The following is a 25,727-nucleotide window of genomic DNA, read 5'->3' on the forward strand; positions in this document are numbered from 1 at the left end:
GTAGATTCATAATATTATAACAAAATTCACATTCAATTATGAAATAATAATGAATATCCATATGCAAAGTTGATTTATTTATTACGTTAACATATGAAATATTAGAAAAATGTAAATAAGTCATACGCAAAGTGAATAAACATAGAACATGAGTAAGAATTAGTTTCATTAATAACAGCTGTATAATAACTGTTATTAGTAAATAAACAATTAATAATTAATTTAAACAATAAGCTATATATAGAACGAAAATATTAAGTTTATACTTGATAATGATAACTTTATGATTTAGAAATCTTAGATAATTAATCTAATAATTACATATTAAGATTAGAAAAAACCGTTACAAATATGAAAAATTAGTCATAATTCAAATGTTATTAATTAATTTAAATAATTAATTTTGGAGAATACTTCCAAAATTAATCAACTATAAAGTTATATGAAAATTTAATAATTTTCTATTGTAAATATTGTAATATCACGTTAGTTAACTTTATTAGTTAATAACTTTTGACGACACTATTGGCGATAATTGGATATTTTATAAAATCAACAAATAACAAATTCTGTAAAGTTTACATGTGTTAAAAACTTAATATTAATGGTTATTTACTTGTAAATTAAGAAAACTCATTTCTCAAAATTCGCGAATGTCTCTCGAATTTTCGATGAAATCTCTCCTTCAAAAATAAGCGGGAAAATCTGTGTATAAATAGGCCCACTTTGCACAGGCTAGCATTCACTTCTAGCCTTGTAAGGTGAGCGCATGAGTCTGAATAAACTTGGATTAATACCTAAGTTCTTTCTCTCATTGTGATTAACTAAGCAAGACTATCCTTTCCTTATAATTTGAGCTCGACTTATAGAACATCTCGCGCTATAAGAAACTTGGGCCGAATTATATCCTATCAAAGAAAGACTTTAGCTCTGCTTATGGGACAATTCGCACCATAAGAAACTAGGGCATTGTCTGACTTTCCTCAAAATATTGCACTTACTTATGTATATTTGATTTACTTATTTATTACATTTGATTTATTTATCTATTTTCTTGACAATTAGAGTAAAATCATTGGAAACAAATTCTTACTCATTAGCTAGATTACGAGAGTTCGAATTATTTTATTTATAAGTGATACGAACATCACAACGGGAAAGAAATTATATTTTTCTAATCGTAAATATTACACAAGACTAAGGTGTGAGATATGAGAGGAAAAAAAATAATATTAATAATGATGATAAAGACGGCGGATTAATTAATATGTATTAATATTAATTAATACGCATCAGCATACATTAACACTATGTAATACTATATATTACACACCAATAAATAATATATATATACTAATAATATATTGTATTAATACTTATTATATTAATCAATGTGTATTAATTTTGTGAAGTTATTCACTTAATTATTAAGATTTTATCAACGCGAGAAAAGCGAAAAGATAAAGCCTGAGTAACCATGCTCTGCTACCAATTGATAGGTGACAACTCGCGCGAGGCGAGTTTGTCCCGTACGAAGGCCTTTTTAACAGCCGAGCGGCCTTAGACTCGGGCGGCAGTTAGGTTTTCGGGCACCCCGGCTCATTCGCGCGTCAATAATGAAATCCCCGTTAATTATAATTCGACACTCGATATCGTTTTTGTAAAATAAATAATAGAACGTTTATAACGTTTTTCGCTTATTTATTAAAAGGAAAAATGTAATAGCGATTTTATTTAATATAGTGGGGAAGCATATGGATACACTTATAGGCGTTTATAATTATAATATTTATTCTAGTCTCTTTCACAACATAAATAAGTTAAGCAGAATAGAGACAGTGCCGGTCAGCCACTTTTACCCCCCCACGGGCAAAATCAGTCTAACTTCAAAGTTTTATATCGCTGGTAGTAATTAACGTACAGAGACGCGCGTGGGTGCGTTTGAAAGGTCTTTCGGAGAGCTTTCAAATGATATGACTTACGGTTGCCATCGATTGTTTTTTTAAATTTTGCAACAATTATGCAAAATTGAAAATTCTGAAATTTTTTTATTATTTTTGACAATTAGCCAATTTTGGAAAAAAAATCGTACGAAAATTTGAAGTACACCATTTTTTAGCTATTACCAAGCCCTATCTGAATCACTCATCAAAAATTTATTTTCGTCAAATATGACGGGCGTACGGGCATTTTTTCCTGGAAGTGACAGTTTTTTTCAACATTTTTTATCTCCGTCAAATTGTAACAATCGAAAAAAATTTTATAGGAGAAAAAATGTTTGTTTTTTCACGTAGAATACTGCAATAATTTTTTTTGCGGTTTTTCGAAAAATTTTTTTTTTCCGGCACTGTGGGGGGGGGGGGTAAAAGTGGCGGACCGGCACTGTATATATATATATATAAATTCTCAGACGCGTAATTTTCGCCTGCGATGTGTCCTAGCATGCTGACGCAGCGTGAATCAGCCTCTGCCGCTCATTCCCACCGAGTCGCGCACACGAATACTGCTAGCTATACTATGTCCGAACGGAAATCCCGAGAGCAAAATATTATTCGATAGTATATAACTGTAACATAATAAGACGTCACGTAACATTGCAAATCCGTTTTTTAATTATCATTCAAAATTAGACAGCTACATTAATCATTTTTAACTTAAATAACGTTCCTCTAATTACAAGCGATTTTTTCATGTAAAAATTTTCCATAAATTTATTGTAAAATTGGCGTAATTTAATCATTGAATTGTATAACTTATAACTTTAGAAGGCGATTTTTCCTCGAGAAGCGATTTATGTTAAAAAATTCGTCTTTTCATATTTGATTTTTTAAATCATAAGATTGCAATTTCGATCGAGCCATTTTGCGACAAAACATGTGCAAAGTTTGCATCAATTTCGAAAATAGCGTTGTAGGGGCTACCAAGCGTAGAAAGGAGCCCAATTCGCAAGTATAAATTCGCTCGTCGCTGCGGCAAGAGGACTCACTATCCTACCTTGATTAGCAGCGCGAGCACTGTTAGAGAAATAAAGCCTCGGCAATTTCCTGAGATAACTTTCTTATTCAGTGGTTAGCCTGATAAACTCCTATCCTATAGATATCTAAGCGCTCAACTTATGAGACTATCTCTCTCATGACAAAAAAGCAGCCTTAGATATCTTCCTACCTAAAATACATTTGCTGTTGAGAAATTAAGTTGAGTAGTGGTTGCGGCGCTGTCGGGCCTCTCCCCGATAGATGCGATCACTCTCAATTGCATTTCGAGACAATTCATCGAGTTTGAAAACCTTGTGGTTTGCTACTCGAAAGATTTTTATATATTATTTAGATTACACGCGTGTCAACTTCTTGCTTTTCTCGGAGACGTGATTGCGAATTCAATACGAAGAGTCCGAACTATTGTTTTGATAACGCGAGATAGACTCGAACGTTACAATACATCCAACCATGAAGTCGCTACACTAGTATAGTTTTTAAGACGATTAATTTATGATAACAACTCACAATTAATGTAGTAACCAATTCAATACAAAAAAAAAGAGATATTCAATGTAACGGGGTGAGTACCGTTTAATTAATTTTATCCGCGTAATCGTATCGAAAAGCACACGTAATTACCTATGTTAAATACGAAAGTCGGAGAGCAAGAGGGAACGGGTGTTAGTCAACCAACTAACTACAAATACAAGAAGAACACTTCGAAAGTACTGTTAACATCACATACGAGAACTTTTATTATCTCTCAAGATTACATCAAATTCGGCCCGCGTGTTTATGTTTACATACCGCTCGCACGACAACAACATGCAGTGTCGGATCGCTCTACGCTCTTTGTTTGCCGAGATGTTACATGCACGCTTTTTGTCGAATCGAGGTATTAGTCGCGTAGCAATTATATCGTGACCGCGAAATTAAGCTGGCCAGCTTACCTTTATTTTGCAGACGTACGAAGAACGAAAGAAACGATTCGCACTCTCACTGCGGGAAAGTCTGTCTTTAATGTGCGGAAGCTCGCGTTTTCGGTTTTGCTCTCGCTGGCGAAACTCCTCACACGCGCACTCTCACGCACGCTTTCCAGGCAGGCGAAGGCACCGCTGTCGCAGTTCCGACTCGGCTCGAATCGGCACTCTGGTAAAACTCGGGGAAACGTAGCACAGCTCTGCGATCGGGTTCTAATTCTCGACTTTGGGCTCGTGTATCGGTAGCTGATTGTGCACTTTTGGCTAGGCGTGTCGATGGCCGATCTTTCATTTGCGGCTCTCCGTATCGGTAGTTAATCCTCTCCTGGTTCGTTTTCAATCGCGCGCGTTCCGCCTCGTCGCGTGCCGAATTCCCTCATTACGTTTTTCGTCTCCCGGTAGGTGTTGCCCCGCGGGCAGCCACTAGGTTAGGCTATTAGCGCTAATATGACGTTTACCGTCACATCATATTATATTTTAAGTTAATTCGTAGAAACTATATGACAACGAACCTCACAGTTTATTCAGCATCACATATTTTCGAGATTTATAAAAATCTAAATTTTAGGAAAACAATGCTGAATATCTGAACATTAAATTATATTATTATTGTAGTCTAATCAGTTCCTAAATTTATGAGTTTAAAAAATCAAAGTATGTGAATCTCAATGGCTACAAAACTTTGTAACGGCCCTATCTATGAAATCCTGGACCATTTTCTCGAATACACTCTACAGTAATACACTGTATTACGGCAACCAGTCAAACTTACGAATCGATGGCTATTAATTAGTATAGAGAACGGTATCACCTCACGTACTATACCGGATGTTCCATACCATCCGTACAGCCATTTTAAAATCGAAAATTCATGTTTTTGTGAAAAATGTTTCAGGTGAAAGTTGTTTACGACAAAGGTGGCCATCTATCTGTATAATTAGTTTTGACCTTGAACATCGTTTTGAAGGTCATTTGAAGGTTGAATTGTTTTTTTTAAATGAAAACCCCTATTTTTGACACCGAATTCGGAAAGAGCGGGAAATTTTACGTCCAAACCGGTATTGTAAAATTTTTTTTCATGGCCTTGAGAATGTCGATTTAAGGTCAAATGCTTGAAAAACTGCCTAAAAGAGTTTTTTTAATTTTTAAGATATCGAAAAATTACCTCAACAAAATTTGTTCAGAACAGAGTCGGCCACCCAATGCACCAAAAACCTTTGACCTTTAACTTCATTTTGAAGGTCATTACAAGGTCGAAGTGTTTTTTTTAATGGAAACCCCTCTTTTTGACCCCGGATTCGCACATAGCGCGAAATCCGACGTTTGGATAAGGTATTATGTTGAGTTTCGCGCTATGTGCGAATCCGGGGTCAAAAAGAGGGGTTTCCATTAAAAAAAACACTTCGACCTTGTAATGACCTTCAAAATGAAGTTAAAGGTCAAAGGTTTTTGGTGCATTGGGTGGCCGACTCTGTTCTGAACAAATTTTGTAGAGGTCATTTTTCGATATCTTAAAAATTAAAAAAACGCTTTTAGGCAGTTTTTCAAGCATTTGACCTTAAATCGACCTTCTCAAGGCCATGAAAAAAAATTTTAAATACCGTTTTGGACGTAAAGTTTCCCGCTCTTTCCGAATTCGGTGTCAAAAATAGGGGTTCCCATTTAAAAAAAACAATTCAACCTTCAAATTGTAACGGGGGCAGCGCCTTATTCGGCACTGACGTCACTAATTTATTAAGGGGAGAGTAAGAGAGGCACTTTCGCTCTTTAACAATCGGGGAACGAGAGGATAGGTCGAACGAATAAATAATTTTCTTTACTTGGAACATACAACTTAAATCTATTCAGACAAACAAATACAAAATCAGCTACAATAACGTTAACATCACGCGCACATATACAGAACAACTTAAACTAACGCGGGAGGACGAATGGCCCGGCGACTAAATCGCCTTGGCCATTTACCTCCTTACAAAGGAAAGAATACGTTGAAACCTCTCTACCGCATTACGATGAGCGTAGCCGGCAAGTGATCGCCTGGCTACCTATCGTTCCTACGCGGCCGCGCATCACCATGAGAGAGAGAAATACCGGAAGGGAGAGATAACCTGACCTTTGTCCTTGGCGATGAGCCGGCAACGGGAAGTTGACCTGGCCGCTGGCTGGACGTCTTCCTCGGCGTAGCCCGTGGTGAACCCCCTGGAAGTCATGCCGTGCATGGCGGCGAGGGCGACACTGAATGCCCTGCTGCAGGTGTTGCCTCCACACGTTGCCTCGGCTCGCCCTGGTCTGATCACTGCTGCACGTGTGTTTCTTCTTCTCTCATCGCGCTGCTACTTCCAACTTCTCTCCTCAACTTTCTTCCGGGAACTGCCTCACGCGACTTGACGCATGGTCAGCATTCGCGCTCTCGCCGGGTTCTCCCACCAAGCCCACTCATTAGACGGCGTGCGACAAAAGCGCTAATTGGTCGCGCGTCACACGCCGGCCCAAACCTGCATAGTGCGTGCATAGACGCGCACTCTAGCATGCTCGCTAACTTTCTCTCTCTCTCTCTCTCTCTCTCTGTCTCTCTCTACCTCATAGTCGCTGCGCTCTTGCTTCTTCGGGCGCTCTCAATCTTGCTCGGCAATCTTCAGCGGCTGGAAAAACATAAAGGCCAGTGGTTAGGCGCAATAAATATATGCGCCGAACGCTGACCACGTCGCCATGCCGAGTGATAAGAGGGAGAGAGAGAAGGAGGGCAGAGGAGGAGCAAGCGTACTGCTTGCTCTCGTCACAAAATGACCTTGAAAACGATGTTCAAGGTCAAAACTAATTATACAGATAGATGGCCACCTTTGTCGTAAACAACTTTCACCTGAAACATTTTTCACAAAAACATGAATTTTCGATTTTAAAATGGCTGTACGGATGGTATGGAACACCCGGTATAATTTTGTTAGGACAAGAATCAAATTTCATGGCTATATAAGGAGCACGACATCACTCTACTTATAGATATTGATATGCCGATTTTTATTGTTCAATTAAAATGCATGAACGATAATACAGGTTTACAAAACAAAAAAAGTTTATGCCTATTTGACCAGACCATATAACTTTTATGTATTTCGATGCGCTGAACGAATCCGAGGTCCGTTGATCTCCATCACGTCAGGTTCAAGGTTTTTCGAAGGTCAAATGTATTTAATACAACGGAATTTAAAATTTGACTACGGATTCGGAAAGAGCGGGAAATTTTACGTTCAAACACATATTGTTGGTTTTTTGCAACATGACCTTTGAAGGACATCTAGAGCTCAAACAAATAATAAATAGACCTTATTTGCTTTTTATCCATATGAACTTGTTTTTGAGACCTCCGATGGGCTTCTATTGTATACTGTCATGTATCTTTGTATTCTGAATACAAACCTGTAATCCATTTAACCTCATCCAGTTAGGATCAAGGTCACTTCAAGGTCAATTCGTTAATTTTGCACAAAAAAACAAATATAACCCTAGTCTTTGAACCCCGGTTGCTTTAACCCTCGAGCCCTGCAACTCTCTATGACCTTCGACCTCCGCATCCTAATTTCCTAAAACCCCGAGAACTTGACCTTAAAACGCCTTGAACCAATCCCTCATACCCCCAATTCCATAACCACCGAGCACTTAATCCTAAGACCCGATTCCCCATACTCCAATGTTCTTAATTCCCCAGCACTTAACTCTGAGACATCTTACACCCAATCCCTAATACTACATTTTCCTTAATAACCGAGTCCTATAAACTATAAGCGTGCACCAGCGGCTCCGTCCGACGGTCCTTTTCAGGATAGTTGGATATCCGGTGCAGCAGCGATTTCTTCAGTTTTTATTTAGTTATTTTGTACAAATACAGCAGGACTTAATTTATGATCTGCAAAAATGGATGAGTGCTCAAAAAGTTTCTGTGGTCTGTGCGGCAAATACAACGTTCATGGAAACTTAATTTCTTTCTCTAAGAAACTTCGCATGATCTACGACGAGTGTTTTAAAACCACTGATGTGGATCTAAACCAACCCTGGATTCCAAAACTCATCTGTCGAGTTTGCGATTCACGTTTAAGACGTTGGAAAAGTGGAGAGCGACAAATGATATTTTCATCGCCTATGATTTGGCGCGCACCTCGAGATCATGATAATGATTGCTATTTTTGTATAAACACCAAATTTGGATTTAATTCAAGAAACATTCGATCTGTGCCTTACACAAGTACTTTGTCTGTCACAATGCCAGTCTTAGTAAGCGATACCAGTCATGATGAAGATGAAGCAATGGAAATCGATATAAGTGATGAAAACATTACAGAATCTTTGGGGAACACGGACCAAGAAAATGACAAAGAAGATAAAGAAGAAGATGACGCAGAACATGATGAAATGAATGACCGAGAATGTTACGAAGAAGATGACGAAGAAACTGATTGTGATGTTAGTACAACGGGTAACGAGATAACCACTTCAAAGTTCAATCAGAGTGAACTCAACGATTTGGTAAGAGATTTAGGGCTATCGAAAGCGCAATCGGAACTATTGGCATCACGGCTGAAAGAAAAAGGTTGTTTACACAAAAAAACAAAAGTAACATACTACAGAAACAGAGATGAGCCTTTTCGAAAATATTTTGTTCAAGGTGGTTCTTTGGTATATTGTAGTGATATAGACGGGTTGTTTAGAACATTTGGAGTTGAACATGATCCTAAAGAATGGCGGTTATTTATTGATTCTTCTAAGAGAAGCCTTAAAGGTGTATTACTAAACAATGGGAATAAACTAGCTTCTGTTCCATTGGCTCACTCTACGACAATGGATGAAAATTACGTGAATATGGAATATTTACTTGATAAAATTAATTACGAGTTGTATAAATGGAAAATCTGCGTGGATTTAAAAGTTGTCACAATCATTTTGGGACAACAATCTGGTTTTACGAAATACCCATGTTTTCTATGTGAATGGGATAGCAGAGCTCGTGAAAAGCATTATGATGTAAAGGAGTGGCCAGCAAGGGATAGTTTTGTTGTAGGGAATAAAAATCTCAAATACAATAAATTGGTTGATCCTGAAAAAATAATACTGCCTCCTCTTCATATAAAATTAGGCTTGATTAAACAGCTGGTAAAAGCTTTAAAGAAAAGAGATAGTAAAGCTTTTCAATATCTCTTCTTGAAATTCCCAAAGTTATCCGAAGCAAAACTCAAAGAGGGAATTTTTGATGGACCTCAAATAAGAGAACTCATAAAAGATCTCGAATTCCCGAATAGAATGTCAGAAGATGAACGAAAAGCTTGGCAGAGCTTTATTGACGTTTGTACGAAATTTTTAGGTAACAACAGAGATCAAAATTATAAAGAAATAGTCAACGACTTGGTCGTAAACTACAAAGATGTTCAATGTCTCATGAGTCTGAAGCTCCACTTTTTAGATTCTCATTTGGACAAATTTCCAGAAAATCTAGGAGATTATAGTGAAGAGCAAGGTGAAAGATTTCATCAAGACATTAAAGAGATGGAAAGGCACTATCAAGGATTTTGGGATGTCAGTACGAGGGTGGTCCGATAAGTACTTAGCCTCACCGCCCGATGTCGCTACTCTCGCAAAAAAAAATATTCTATCACGTAGTACAACCTTCTCAATGGTTACTGTCAAGATTTTAGCCGGATTGGAGTTGTAGTTTATTTTTGAGAGCGTGTGAAAGCATGTGTGTCCGTTGATTTTTGAAAAATGGAAAAAGAGCAGTATCGGTCGGTGATTCGATTCTTGTTTTTGGAAGGGAAATCGCGCAGCGAAATCAAAAAGCGCTTGGATACTGTGAACGGTGACTTCTCCTTCGATGGCGACCGTCAAAAATTGGTTTAACGAGTTTCAACGTGGTGGCACGTCGATCGAAAAAACGGCTACCACGGAGAATAACGTGACAAAAATTCACGATCTCGTATTGGCAGATCGACGATTGAAGGTGCGCGAGATAGCTAAGATCGTAGGCATCTCAAAAGACCATGTGGGTCATGTCCTGCATGAAATTTTGGGCATGAGAAAGCTGTCGGCGCGATGGGTGCCACGTTTGCTCACTCCGGACAATAAGCGCAACCGTGAGACAACTTCAGAGCAATGTCTGACGCTGTTTAAGCGCAATCCGAAGGAGTTTCTGCGTCGTTTCATGACAGTCGACGAAACATGGATCCACTGGTATACATCAGAGACTAAGGAACAGTCGAAACAGTGGACTTTACCCGGCGAAAGTTCTCCGAAGAAGGCGAAGACTGTGCCCTATCGGCCAGAAACGTGATGGCTACGGTTTTCTGGGATTCACAAGGTGTGATCCACATCGACTCCCTGGAAAGGGGCAAAACGGTCACAGCGCTGTACTATGCCGAATTATTGGGTCGATTCGACGTCGAATCGCAGAAAAAACGGCCCCATTTGGCGAAGAAAAGAGTGCTCTTCCACCTTGAGAACGTACCGGCTCACACCTCCGCTGTCGCCATGGCCAAATTGGTCGAATTAGGCTACGAATTGCTGCCCCATCCATCGTATTCTCCAGATTTAGCCCCATGCGACTTCTTTTTGTTTCCAAAATTGGAAAAGTCACTTGCCGGGCAGAAATTTGAGTCGAATGAGGAAGTAATCGCTGCCACGGAAGCCAACTTTTCAGACTTCAAGGAAACGTATTTTTCAGACGGGTTAAAGAAGTTGGAGCATTGCTGGGCCAAGTGTATCGAACTAAAAGAAGACTATGTTGAAAAATAAAACGCCACTTTTCCAAAATTTTCGTTTTTCTTCTGTAGGCTAAGTACTTATCGGACCACCCTCGTATGTATGTCAGATTACTGCTGGAACCTTAAGAGGGATACTTCAGTTAAGCACAAGAGAAAAGCGCTGAAAAGAACATTCGATGAAAGATGTAGACCTAGCAAGAAAGCACGTTTACATTGAAGAGTGGTGGCTTAACAGAGTAAGAGACATAAACCTCGATGTTAAGAAGTACCCTCCATGAGATTATAATAAAAAATGATTGTGTCACCATGACAATGAAATACTTAATATAAATTTCAGAGATTTCCTGATTTTCATACCTTTAACTGACTTTAGAAAGTTAGAAGATTTTAAATTTCGATTGGATTTCAATTCGATTTCGAGAATATCAAGGTCGGGGCGTGTAGAATTTGCTATGCCGTGTTTGGGATTTTTTATGCAGTGGTAAAAAGCAAGCGAATCCTCCTATCAAGAATCCTGTTCTCTACTTTACTATTCGAAGAATCCCGGTAGCATTTGAAGTACCCATAGCACGTAAGCATCTGCGTAAGGTAGAAGTTCACTTCTCCGAAGCTCCTCTCCATCCACGCCCTAATGTCGGGAATTGAGCTTCTCGTCCATACGCCTTTACCATCTCTCGACCACCGTTCTCGCCATACCTCTATTATTCTATCACTCTCCTCCTTGGCTACTTCTACTTTATTTTCGTTTAACCTTCTGTCATAGATCCTCTTGCGCTCCATAGCAAGAAGATCTACGGGGATTACACCATCGACAACCAGAATAGCTTCCCTCGAGACCGTCCAGTATGCGCTAGATGTCCTCAAGGCCCCTCGCCTCTGTACGCTCAAAAGCCTTTCGCGATATAGATCGAAGTTCATCGCATCAGGGGTTCATGAAATTAGGATGTGAAGGTCGGGGTTGTAGAGTTGCAGGTTATCGGGCTCGGGGCTGAAAAAATTAAGATATGGAGATCGGAGGTTGAGAGTAAAGGGTTATAGTCACGCAGAGATGCAGGGCTCGAGGGTTAAAGCAACCGGGGTTCAAAGACTAGGGTTATATTTGTTTTTTTTTGTGCAAAATTAACGAATTAACCTTGAAGTGACCTTGATCCTAACTGGATGAGCTCAAATGGATTCCAGGTTTGTATTCAGAGTACAAAGATACATGACAGTATACAATAGAAGCCCATCGGAGGTCTCAAAAACAAGTTCATATGGATAAAAAGCAAATAAGGTCTATTTATTATTTGTTTGAGCTCTAGATGTCCTTCAAAGGTCATGTTGGAAAAAACCAACAATATGTATTTGAACGTAAAATTTCCCGCTCTTTCCGAATCCGTAGTCAAATTTTAAATTCCGTTGTATTAAATACATTTGACCTTCGTAAAACCTTGAACCTGACGTGATGGAGATCAACGGACCTCGGATTCGTGTTCAGCGCATCGAAATACATAAAAGTTATATGGTCTGGTCAAATAGGCATCAACTTTTTTATTTTGTAAACCTGTGTAATAATTTCAATGAACTAAAGTATTTTTTGTGTTAAGTATTTTTTGGTGCGTAGATTATAATTATCATGTTTTTAAATATTTTAAACTCTTAAATATTATTGAATATTAAAGTGCAAACTTCATTTATTTATAATTTTGCTAATATTAATTACAGTAATAAACCTCTGAGCTCGAAATGACAGTCTTAGGAACAGGAGTAAAAATCCGTTTCATTGATAGCAATTTAGTTAAGATTGTTATCAATTAATAAAAAAATAATAATTTATTTAAACAAATAAAATAATATGAATCGATAGCATTAATTCTGTACATACTGACAAAATTGTTAGAACTGATTATTATTATTAATCAACCAATTTTATATTTACATTATAAAATTTGGCCGAAAACGAAAATTAACTATTATTCAAATATTATTAAACAATTAAGTTTTTCTTATTTTAAATGTACAAGTGATAAGTTATCTTTCTATTAAAAATTTTCAATTACTTTATTGTAAATTTTGCGCTATTAAATTAACTGTAACGGCCCGGAAAATAATTAAATTATTCTCGCGGCCTGTCAACAATTTCTTCTTCGCTGCTCGGTGCGGGGCTCACCGCCGCCCCGATCAGCTAGCCGCTTCCTGATGTTCCGCCGCGCACGGGCGGACAAGTGCTGCCCTGAAAAGGGATCGCGAAAGCGCGGCCAAGCACGAGAGCGTGCGTGGATCCTAATCACGGGCGTGGGAAGGGACAAAGGTGCCTTCCTGGGTACGCCCAACACAATGGCAACACTTGAGTAGGTCAAATCGGGCTTTATTTACTTAGTCAGATTTTTTATACAATACGACATGCCGAGATTTCGCTTCGAATTCTGCTTTAGAGAGAGAGAGAGAGACGCTCGCTCGCGCAACTAACGCACGCTAAGTTGTCGCTTACAAACACAAAGAAACTCACCGGGAAGTAGCTGCTGCAGACAGACTACTCCTTCTCGCTAATCGCCCTCGTTATCGCCCTTATTCGGGCTGGCAAGCTCTGCTCCTGCGAATCGCCCACTCGAGATGACGGTCCACGGGCTCTGGCGATCCTCGGGGATGGCGCACTTTCACTTTGTTTTTCTTTTTCCCCGATCATTTTCCTCTTCTCTTCTTTCCTTTTGTTCGCGCGCGCACGTGACAACAGCTCGAGCTCCCAGGTATCAGTGTCCGAAAATCGTCTCTTCTCCCTACTCTACCGCCGCGGCACGCGCCTCCTCGAGTCTCGCCCTCTCTCTCTCTGCTTCGCTTCGCGCTCGCTTGCCCGCTTGGCCATGCTCGGCCTCGCGCGCGGGCAATTTTCCGCGAAAACGGCCCCGGCTGTTATATAACTAACTTTCTTAGTTAATAACTGTTAACTTCGATTTTTAGGGTAATTACGCCTAAAACCTATCTTACACTCTATATTATTTATACTAATGTGATTTTTTCTTATTATTGTTGTACGAGGGTCGTTCAATAAGTCCGTGACTTCTCAGAAGATGATGGTTGTTCAGGCCTCGGCCTGTATTTTCCAATTTTCCCCTCAACATATGATTTTTGTGTGGCTGGCTTCTTTTTCGCTCAAATCAAGGAATTCATGGTAAACACTTATGATGTCATGGCTTTACAAACGTTAAAAGTAAATGTTTGGTCTCGTCTCCTATCTCGCCCATGTATAATCAAGACAGGTCAAGTCTTGATTCTTGTTAACTCACAACGCGATTGTTGATGATACTTTTTTTATATTTTGAATTACGAGTAGCAACTGGAATCAAATCTCCTCTGACGTCACAAATTCACCTAGAACTGATCTCATAACTCGGCAGAGGACGACTCCATATGGACATTTTGTTCCTTCTTCCAACAAATGACATAGTAGGAGAGAGCGCTCTGAGCGTTCTGAACAAGGGTATAAAGATCAGTGCATCGGCTCATTCAAACCATTATTTCGAGTGGATTAACAAGGTTTGGATCTCTCTGAAACCTTCATGCCTTATGCTTATGCTGCGTATGCTTATTAAATATTATTTCTTACGGAAAAAATCAATCAAGGAAACTACAAAAAAAGCTCAGGAAATATTATGGAAAGTCCGGTTCATCGCATGTCATGGTTCAAAAGTGGTTTACTGAATTTCGTTGTGGCCGTAAAAGCACAAATGATGCCAAGCGTTCTGGTCATCCAAAAGAGGTGACTACGCAAAACGTGATGAATAAAAAAGTTCATGATATTGTACTCACCAATCGTCGATGGAAAATGCATAAAATTAGTGAGGCTCTTAATATTTAAGTAGAATGCACATGGAATATTTTACATAAATGTTTAGGCATGAGAAAGTTGTCTACAAGATGGGTGCCGCACTTGTTCATAGCTGATAACTAGCGAGCTCATGAGGTTGTGTCCAAACAATGTTTAAGCATGTCTCAAAGTAATCCAAAGGAGTTTTTGCAACGCTACCTTATTGTTGATGAAACATAGATTCATTACTATACGTCAGAAACGAAAAATCAATCGAAATTGTGGACTGGGCCAAGAGAATTTGTGCCGAAAAAAGCGAAGACGCTACGATCGGCCGAAAAAGTCATGGCTACAATTTTTAGGACTCAAGTAGTGTAATATTAATCAATTACCTACAGAGTGGGGAAACAATTACAGGAGAATATTATTTTTTTATTAGATCGCTTTGATGTCATACTGAAGGAAAACTGTCTGGTAAAAAAATTCTTTTCCACTACGACAATACACACGCGCTCACACGAGTTCCATTGCTACGATCAAATTTGATTTACGCTATGAAATACTTCCACCTCCACCTTGTTCTCCAGATTATACATATATATGTATATATAGGCTACTTCGGATTATTTTTTGTTTCCTGACATAAAAATTTGGCTTGCGGGTTATTGGGTTATTTTCATCCGATAAAAAGGTAATTACTGTGAAAAATGAGTATTTTGAGGAGTTTGATTAAAATTACTTTTCAGAGGGCATAAAAAAGCTTGAACACCGGTATAATAAATGTATAGAGTTAAAAGAGTACTATCAACATAGTATTATCAACGTAAATAAATTGGAATTACTTAAATAAATAGTGTTTTTATATTTTAAGTCATGGACTTACTAAACGACCCTCGTAAATAAGAGAAAACGATTTTGCACATTTGCGAAAAGAGCGTTCAAAAAGCTATCCAGCGTAGACGAATCCTCGAGATCTGTGTACACACTACCGGTACGTACTTTTACCTCCCTCTCCTGGCAAAATAAGTCAAATTTTTTAGTTTTTTATTTCTGGTATGGAATAATGTATAGAGATGAGCCAGGACTTGTTTGAAAGCTCTTTCTAAGAGCTTTCAAAATATGTACTTCACAACTACATAAAAGTGTTTGTTTAATTTTTACGATTTTTTGACATTGTACATTGAAAAAAATTTTTTTTTATCTTTGAAATGATGTTAAATGTAGGATCAAAGATATAAGAAAAATTTGACACAGTGCATTTTATAACTCATTGCAAGCTCTATCAGAATTATTCATTAAAAAACTTTTTTCATCAACTGTGACGCGCGTACAAGCATTTTTTCTTTACATTGACAGCTTTATTCAAAACACTATATTTCCGTGAATTCCAATAATAGAAAATAATTTATATAAGATATGTTTGTTTTATTATGTAGAATGTTATCAAATTTTTTCAGATTGTTTTTCAAGTTTTTTCCCCATACCCGGTTCGAAAAAAATTTTTTTAAATGTTACAGTTTTGATAAAATATTTTTTTCATTTTATTTCCGTTTTAGCAAAATTATTTTCTTCATAAAAATGATGAGATTCAAGTTTTCCATAAAAACATATATTATTGTTCACGAAATTTGTGTATTTCCTATAAAATAATAACATTAGAAATTTATACAAGACATCTAGATTATTAACTTCAACTACTAACAATCACACTTCGTATTTAATTAACGCGTGTATATTTTAATATTATATCCATTAACACAAGAAGAAAATAAATAAATTCAATGTAACGACTACAAAATAAAGTAAACTAGATAAACATTTCATACGTCAATTTTAAGTAAATGCAATATTAAATTTTTAATAAAAAAAATTCACGTAATAAATACAATTTATAATACAAAATTTAAACATTTTTCTCGTCAAAGTATCCTCCTTTGTGCTTGATTACTGCTTTACATAGCCTTGGCATTCTCGTAATCAGTTTATTCAGTTATTCAGGTATTAGTTTATCCATTTACTTGAATATTTTTCCACTCTTGTTGCAATATTTTCCACAAATGAGTTGCAGAAGTTGGACAGAATTTTATTGCAGAATGATCGAGTTCTTCACAAAGTAGTTAAATCGGATTTAAATCAGGCGATTATGGTGACCATTGCATACATTTTAACTTTTTTGCTTTTCTTAATTTGATGAATAATTTTTACACAATCTTGACGTATGTTAAAGATCATTGTCTTGTTGGAGTTCAAATTCTCGGCTGACTAATCGCAATCCTGATTTCACTACATGATTTTGTAAAATTTTGTTGTAGCCTTCTTTCTTCAATCTTTCTTCAATTCTTTCTTTCCAATAACCCAATATCAATTTTTACGAGATCGCCTATTTTTAAACCAGCAAAATAACCCCAAATCATGATTGAATCATCACCGTGCTTTACACTACGAAATAAATATTTATCATATCCTTTTCGATGACTCTTTTTCTTACATAAACTCTTTTCCTACTTTGGAATATTTGAAATTTTTTACTCATCAGACCAAAGAACTTTTTTCCAATCGTCAATTGCCCAGTTCTTACAGGCTCTTGCCCAATGTAAACGTTTCTTTTCATGCAGTAGAAGTTTTTTAGCTGCAATTTAACCAAATAGTCCTTTCTCTCTCAATTATTTTTCCACTGTATCCACAGTTATACGGATTAGTAAATGTTCATTAACGTCGGCAGTAAGTTCGGAAGTTGTTTTTCTTCGATATAGCCAACTTTTTAACAAATATAATTGTCTTCTGTTGCAGAAGTTTTTTCTTCTTCTTTTTTAGCATCTACTTGCTACACTACCTTTTTCAAAAAATTTCTTAATATTATAAACGACTGTAGGCCGATCTATATTTAACTTTTTTGTAATAGTATGACGACTCAAATTGATTTGGTAAAGTGCAATAATATTATTACGATCAAGTAACGAGAAATCGCGATTTAGATTTCGGGATGGTCACACGATCGAAATTTAGATTTCGCGATGGTCACAGATAATAAAAAATACGTAGTTACACACACTCAAAGAGATTGATACCAACTGATACTTTTGTAATCAAAAGTACAGAACTATTTGAAAAGACATGCTTGATTTAATGATAGTAGAGATTTCACTATATTTGTAAACACACTACCAATGTTATACAGCACGTTGGATACATACTCTACAAAATAAACAATGATTTTAAAATAAATTTTTTATAAACTGAGAGTTAAAAATGAGCTTTTTAATTATTTTAAATCCCTTCCACTAATTTTAAAAATCTAAAATTTTTACATACGAGGGTGGTCCGATAAGTACTTAGCCTCACCACCCGATAGCACCACTCTCGCAAAAGAAATATTCTATCACGCAGTACAATCTTCTCGATGGTTACTGTCAAGATTTCAGCCGGATCGGAGTTGTAGTTTATTTTTGAGAGCGTGTGAAAGCAAGTGTGTCTGTTGATTTTTGAAAAATGGAAAAAGAGCAGTATCGGTCGGTGATTCGATTCTTCTTTTTGGAAGGGAAATCGCGCAGCGAAATCAAGAAGCGCTTGGATGCTGTGTACGGTGACTCTTCTCCTTCGATGGCGACCGTCAAAAATTGGTTTAACGAGTTTCAACGTGGTCGCACGTCGATTTTTGAAGAACCACGTCCAGGTGTTCCGAAAACGGTTACCACGGAGGATAACGTGACAAAAATTCACGATCTCGTATTGGCAGATCGACCATTGAAGGTGCGCGAGATAGCTAATCGTAGGCATCTCAAAAGACAGCGTGGGTCATGTCCTGCATGAAATTTTGGGCATGAGAAAGCTGTCGGCGCGATGGGTGTCGCGTTTGCTCACTCCGGACAACAAGCGCAACCGTGAGACAACTTCAGAGCAATGTCTGACGCTATTTAAGTGTAATCCAAAGGAGTTTCTGAGTCGTTTCGTGACAGTCGACGAAACATGGATCCACTGGTATACACCAGAGACCAAGGAACAGTCGAAACAGTGGACTTTACCCGGCGAAAGTGCTCCGAAGAAGGCGAAGACTGCCCCATCGGCCGGTGATGGCCACCGTTTTCTCGGATTCACAAGGTGTGATCTACATCGACTACCTGGAGAGGGGCAAAACGGTCACAGGGCTATACTATGCCGAATTATTGGGCCAATTCGACGTCGAATTGCAGAAAAAACGGCCCCATTTGGCGAAGAAAAAAGTGCTCTTCCACCATGACAACGCACCGGCTCACACCTCCGCCGTCGCCATGGCCAAATTGGTCGAATTAGACTACGAACTGTTGCCCCATCCACCGTATTCTCCAGATTTAGCCCCGTGCGACTTCTTTTTGTTTCCAAACTTGGAAAAGTCACTCGCCGGGCAGAAATTTAAGTAGAATGAGGAGGTAATCACTGCCACGGAAGCCTACTTTGCAGACCTCGAGGAAACGTATTTTTCAGACGGGTTAAAGAAGTTGGAGCATTGCCGGGCCAAGTGTATCGAACTAAAAGGAGACTATGTTTAAAAATAAAACGCCACTTTTCCAAAATTTTCATTTTTCTTTTGTAGGCTAAGTACTTATCGGACCACCCTCGTATTGGTTTTGACACAAGAAATATGAAGTAATATTTTTTTCGTTGCACTTATAAATCGAAAAAATAGCGATAAAGTCATAACTTTTAATAACAAAAAGTTCTCTTAATCCATATCCTGATATCGTCAAAAGCATTTTTGACATACTTATCCGGTTAGGCTCTTTATGTAGTAATGTTGATTGATTATAATACTTACATAGAAGCCCAATAAAATAATTAGAACCCAATAACTCAATTACATTATCCCAGTAGTCTTACATTTATCATATAGATATCTTTAAGATGGAGATATTTATATATAAATGGAAGATTCTTTCCAATTTCGTGCTGATAACATTTCTTTATAGTGATTAGCAAATATAGCAGTAGCATTTCATCGATATTGCAGTCGTAATCATCACATATAACAATGACATTTTGCTACTGTAATACTCACCAAAAAACTTCCAGGTCCAGCTTTTACGAGCATATCCACAGCTTCACTTTTAGTAACATTTGGATGAAACCAAGAAAATACGGTGTTAGGGTCTATAGAATCATCTAAATCTTCAACTAATTCTCTAAAAATTAGACCTTGTTCTCCAGTTCTATGTGCAGTTACCCAAAGCCAACCGTCACCCATGTCATTATGCACAAAAAATATGTCTCCCTTCTGAAAGCTTAACTCATCAGTATCCGGCATTTTTGTATAAGGTAATATAGCTACTATTCTTTTTTTATCATTTACTGGTTCTGGAGGTGGAATAGGATGTATAAGACGTTCTTTCTTCAATAAGTCAGAGCAATGCGTGTAATAAGCAATTAAATCCATAAGGCTATTAAATTGGCGACCACCTATAAATTTTAAAGAAAAATAAATATATATGGTGTTTCGTAGAAAATGAAGATATAGCACATAAATCTTAAAATATTTCTCAATTTTACAATCCTCTTAAATTAACCTTTATTTATAAGTACAAAAATAAAACACTTCCAACTACGCTGGCTCAGTACTTTCTTGAAGAACACGAGTGAAGAAAGTTACATACTTGTGACAAAGCTCTCTCCTTGTCACCAATTCTTTTGCGGGGTAAGTGAGGCACTTTCGCTCACGGTAATAGAGGGAGAAAAGAGAGGGAAGGTCAATAAATAAATTATGTAAAGACAGAAATCAAATCGCACTTACAACCTACTATTATTAATACGTATTTACATAAACATACGCGCGCATAACATAATTTAATTATTGACCAACTAACTACAAAATAGAACAGTAAACTACTTAAGATAATCACAAATCAATATTTCGCATTTCATCCTAACAAATACCTAATCGCGCACTTAACCTATTACAGATTTACTTAAAAATTACGCGAACCTATACCGGATGAATTGCCCGGGACGTGGGCGACTGGACAATTCGCCGGTCGCAATTGACACTAATACAAATTAAACTTAAGCACGAACCTTCAGATAGCCGGCACGTGAATGCCTGGCTATCTTATTCAACGCGCACCGGTCGTCGCATCACCAGAGAGACAAAAAGTGTAAAGAGAAAGAAGAAAAGAAGGTTTGACCTTTTTTTTTTGTTAATGTTCCTCGCAACGTAGAGAACCTGTAACGAAGCACTGCTGCAGGGAGTGTCGGTCGTCGCTGCTGGTCAGACTACTGCCGAACGATGCTGGCCGTAGTTGCTGGCTAAGATCTGCAGGACACGTCGGTCGAGGTTGTAGACCCAAAATCTGCAGGCGACGTCGGTTCTCCTTGCAAGCGGGACTGGCCATAATCGAGGATGAAGCTGTTGCTGGTAGAGCTGGCCTTCCTTCCAACTATTCCAAAACCTGCACTCACTGCACTCTAACTGGACTGGACTCGCGCACGCATTATTTTTCTCTCCCTCGTCTCGCGGCCGCTCAGCGGCGCTCGCTCTTATCCCTTCCTGACCTATTAGTTAGGCGGCACGCGACGCGCCGCTTATCGGTCACGCGTCGCGCTCCTGCCTATCCCTGCATAGGCCTAATGCTCGCTCTCTCTCTCTCTCTTTCTCACTTTCTCCGCGCTCTTCAACTTTTCTGCGCTCAATTGCACTGGCCCGTCCTTGCGGCTGAAACAAAAAGGCCAAGTGTTAGGCGCATACCTTAATGCGCCCAACGTTGGTCACCACGCCTTGCCGAGTGGAGAAGGAGGGAGAAACACAGACGAGAAACCGGCACACGGTCTGCTCTCGTCACACACTGAAAATGTACAATCATAGCGGACCGGACTTTTTGGATTAAAAAACGATATTGATAAAATTTGTACTTTCAAATAACTGTTAGCAAAAAAGTTGCCAATAATTATTCGAACACACTACAAAACAAAATTATTACAACAAAATTTTTCATCAATAACTTGCCATCTTTTAAATGCTTGTAACTCCGTTAATTTTCATCATATTGTGTTGATTTTCGTTTAATTTTAAAGGAAATTATCTGTATTTTTATGCAAAGAATATGTTAAATACGTGCGAGTTAATGCCACATTCCTATATTTTAATCAGGTCCAGTAATTATATTTATCTTATACTTTCTTATAAAACTTGATAGTTTAGACTTATACCTGGATTACTCTAAATTTTTTTTAAATTACACATACTTCGTCGTAAAGTGCACTTTTTAACTGGTATTTAAAAAATAATCGGTTTCCTACGATTTTTTTTTGACCAAGTTTTGCCATTTTTAAGATAATCCTGTGTTTTTCATAAATACTGCCATTAATTAGCATTACTCGATGCGTACCGCGAAAAGGTTGTTGGTCGGATTTACGCATCATTTTAGCTCTAAAAAGAGCCGATTGTGTGAACCATTTCTCAAATCAGGAACCCCACAGCTCGTCACTTTCACAGTATTTTCTAACTCCAAGCCCCATGTGCCTTAGGCATTTAATACCGTGTATTGCCAATTCGACGACAAACAATCTCTCTTAAACGTTCTTGCATATTAATGCATGCTCTGATAAAATTTTCGAGTATCTCGTGTCAAATTTGATTTAGAATTCTCTTAAGCTCTTGGAGGTTAGCGGAAGGTCATACTATGTTACGTAATCGTCTAGACCTCACGTCCTATATATGTTTTATAGAATTGAGGTTTTGACTATTAGGTAGATAAGGCAAAATCTGTACGTTATTTTCTTCCAAGTAATTATGAGTTCTTTTTGCAGTATGAAAGCGTGAATTATCCTGCATCAATATAAAATTACGGCTCATTTGGCAATACATTGAAATTATGAAAAAATGCAAAATTTCTTTTATGTAACGATCCCTTGTTCGTCCTGAGGGTGAGAAAATCACTAAATCTGATCGATGGTTCATTGATATTTCACCTCATACCATAATAGATACTCCACCAAACGCTTAAGTTAGATTAACGTGATTTGTTTTAAAACCCTCTCGTCTACGTCGCCAATTTCGAATTCTAGCATCATTTCCATAAAAAGACAAATCTAGATTTGTCTCTAAAAAACACATTTCTCCATTGTTTAGTTGTCCAATTTCGATAACTGCGAGCGTAACACAGGCGAGCTTGTTGTCGAATTGCTCTTAACATAGGCACGCTATCACGAATTCATGATCTTAAACCTTTTTCTTGAAGGTATCTTTTTATCGTCTGAGTGCTAATTTATTTGCCTGGTTAAGAATTATTCCCGATTTCTCGCGCAACCTTTATTGGATTATGTAGGTATTTATTAATAATGTCACGATATTTTCGATTCCTAATTATTCTACGTCGACCATGGCCATGTCTCAGGCGATAAGAACCCGTTTCTTCATACTAACTAAAAACACATTACATCGTCGCACGATGAATCCTTATTAATCTTAATATTTCGTTTGGACTCAGCTCGTCCGGCTTGTAGCACGGTAACAATTTGGGTAGATTCAATTGCAATTAATCGAGGCAATTTGATTAAGAATGTTTTTGTAATTTTCAATTGTTACATATGTACTCTATTCTCTCAGAAAAAAATCGTAACCTCGTCGCCGATATCGATTTTTCCGTCTTTATAGGACAAGAAAATGGTATCAGGAAGCAAGAGAAACGCAGTCTGATCACGAATCCGCATGCGAAATTTTCCCATTTCCTGTGGAAAAACCCGGAAAATTGAGAGGGGTTGTCTGTCGTCGAGGTGGCAATACACGGTATTGAATGCCTAAAGCGCATAAGGTTTGGAGTCAGAAAATACTGAGGAAGTAGTGAGCCGCGTGATCCCTGATTTGAGAAATAGTGCACACAATCAGCCCTTTTCAGTGCCAAAATGATGCGTAAATCCGACCAATAACCTCTCCGCGGTACGAATTGGGTTAATTAATGGCAGTATTTATGAAAAATACAGTATTATCTTAAAAATGGCATAACTTAGTCAAAAGAAATCGTAGAAAACTAATTTTTTTTAAATACTCGTCAAAGAGTCACTTTACGATAAAATAAGTGTAATTTAAAAACAAAATTGGAGTGATTCAGGTAAACGTCTAAACTATCAAGTTTTTGTTAAGAAAGTATAGTTACTGGGCCTGATTAAGACTTTGAAATATGGCATTAACTCGCACGTATTTTACATATTCGTTGTATGAAAATACAGATAATTTTCTTTAAAATATGTAGTGTCTATGGATAGAAATTTTGGGAAATCCACATTTAATATTTTTGTGTTGCCGTGTGAAAAGTTAAAGACATTATTCCTTTAAACTAATCAGGTGTATTATAATAATTATTATATTGTTACGTAAAAAGAATAATGTCTTTATCTAAGATATACCATGTTATATATTCTTATATATGTTAGCTTGTCAAATAAAAATTCACTGTAAAAATGGCTATACTGCTCTCTACTTTTTAATACAAAATAACCCATTTTTAATACGTAACTTACTGTCTTGATTCCCTTATAGTTTTCTTAAATGTTAAATATTGTAATAATAGAAAGAAGGGAAATAGTGAGAGATGGAAATTCACTTAATTTTAATTATATTCAGCAACGTTTCGTCAGCACATTTACTGTCCTCTTCAGGTTGATTTCTCTCGTAGTCAAATTATTATAGGCTAAAACGAATAGTCTTTGACTGTATTGTAACGTGATTGGCTACGAGCTATTCGTTTTAGCCTATAATAATTTGACTATGAGAGAACTCAGCGTGAAGAGGTCAGCAAATGAAATTTATCATTTAAGATAACCTATTTTTATTGGCATGATGAATTATTGCATTTCGAAAGACCAAAAGATCACGGGGAAATTCTTACGTCGTATTCGTATTTATCTGTCAAAATGAATAATAGTATAAATATCAGGGATCACAACAGCAGACTGTAGGTAAGTAGCCACGAAACGGTTACAAACTTGTTGGTCGACAGCGACAACATATACAGTAGGATAACGATTCAATTTTCTCCTATATCTTTCCATATTTTTTTCTTATTTGGTTTGTAGGTAAATGACATTTCTAATTGACTAAATCAAAATCCAAATTAGTATCTATGATCTTTAGAAGAAGTTTAAATTTAATCTATGAAGTTTTATGAAAGTTATTAAGAGATCTATATTTAAAAAATGTTACTTTTGTGTTGCTGCTTTCACATCTTTATATTCTTCTCTCCTCTAATACGATAGAGTTAAAAAGAAATGTAAGTAAAGTTTTATATAATCAGTAATATTTCTTTGAGAAGAATAGACGTATTTGCTGGTGCTACACTCGAAAAGCTAAAGTAATAGCCAACCGAAGTGATAGTTAATTTAGATTTATCCCACTGTAACGTCTTGATAAGGCTTACATAGGCAGGGTCGACATAAGGACATCGTAAATTCATATGTCTTTGTTGCTGACTCTTTGGAAAAGATCTTAAAAAAGTTTTCTCACGAAGTTGAGCGGCAGAGGCAGGTGATATTAGTTAATACTACAAAAATCTTAACTGATTCGCGAGCGCGTGCTAGACATAACATGAATCCGTCTGCATGAACGTCAGCAAGAGCGGAGTGCACTACCTCCGCATGCCAAATATCAAATTTTCTTAAGGCGCAATGAGCTAAGGTGGGGAAATTAGCGCTTCCGCAATTAGCTTGAACATCACATCTAAACTGTAAAACTTTCTTTCAATAATTGATGAATAAAATACCGCTCAGTTTCAAGTTTATCTTTTTGGCATTCTTTTTTTTTTTTTTTTGGGAGAAATGAATATCTCTAACCACATAAGTACAACCGGCAGTTCCACGTACATTTGTGCAATTATTGTCACATATAGGAGGAATCTTACGTATTTCACAACATTGAAAATAAGAAAGCTGAGGCGCAGTCACTAATAAAGGGAATATCAAAGCTAACCGAACAAAAAAAATAGAAAAATAATAAATTCAACCGACGGACTTTATCCAACACAAAGTTAACATCTCTCATTACCTGAGATGACATTTTTCTAAATTAATTTATTTGATTTACAGCATTTTTGCTAACTTTATTACTTCCACGCTATTAAATACTATACCATACTATCAAAACTATATTATTTCGTAAACCTTTGCTATTCGAGCGGATACCCGAATTATCTCCTTATAAAATAACATAAAAACAAGAGGTACATCATAATAATAAAATTCCACATCATAATAAAAACAGAGAAACGGTCAAAATAGCTAT

At 37.3% G+C, this 25,727-nt stretch overlaps 1 protein-coding gene across 2 annotated transcripts in view; it reads right to left on the reverse strand.

The window, feature by feature from the left end:
- LOC131675037 (ras GTPase-activating protein 1) overlaps positions 1 to 25,727 on the reverse strand; it is a 1,462,590-nt gene that overhangs the window by 1,006,143 nt on the left and 430,720 nt on the right. For both annotated transcript variants that reach the window (XM_058953862.1, XM_058953861.1), the window contains exon 4: positions 19,521 to 19,918. In XM_058953862.1, coding sequence (XP_058809845.1) covers positions 19,521 to 19,918 — 398 coding nt within the window. The remainder of the gene's footprint in view (positions 1 to 19,520; positions 19,919 to 25,727) is intronic.

This window comes from Phymastichus coffea, unplaced genomic scaffold (genome assembly GCF_024137745.1).
Source record: "Phymastichus coffea isolate CEN01 unplaced genomic scaffold, Cenicafe_Pcof_1.1 PCOF00015, whole genome shotgun sequence".
Lineage (NCBI taxonomy): Eukaryota > Metazoa > Arthropoda > Insecta > Hymenoptera > Eulophidae > Phymastichus > Phymastichus coffea.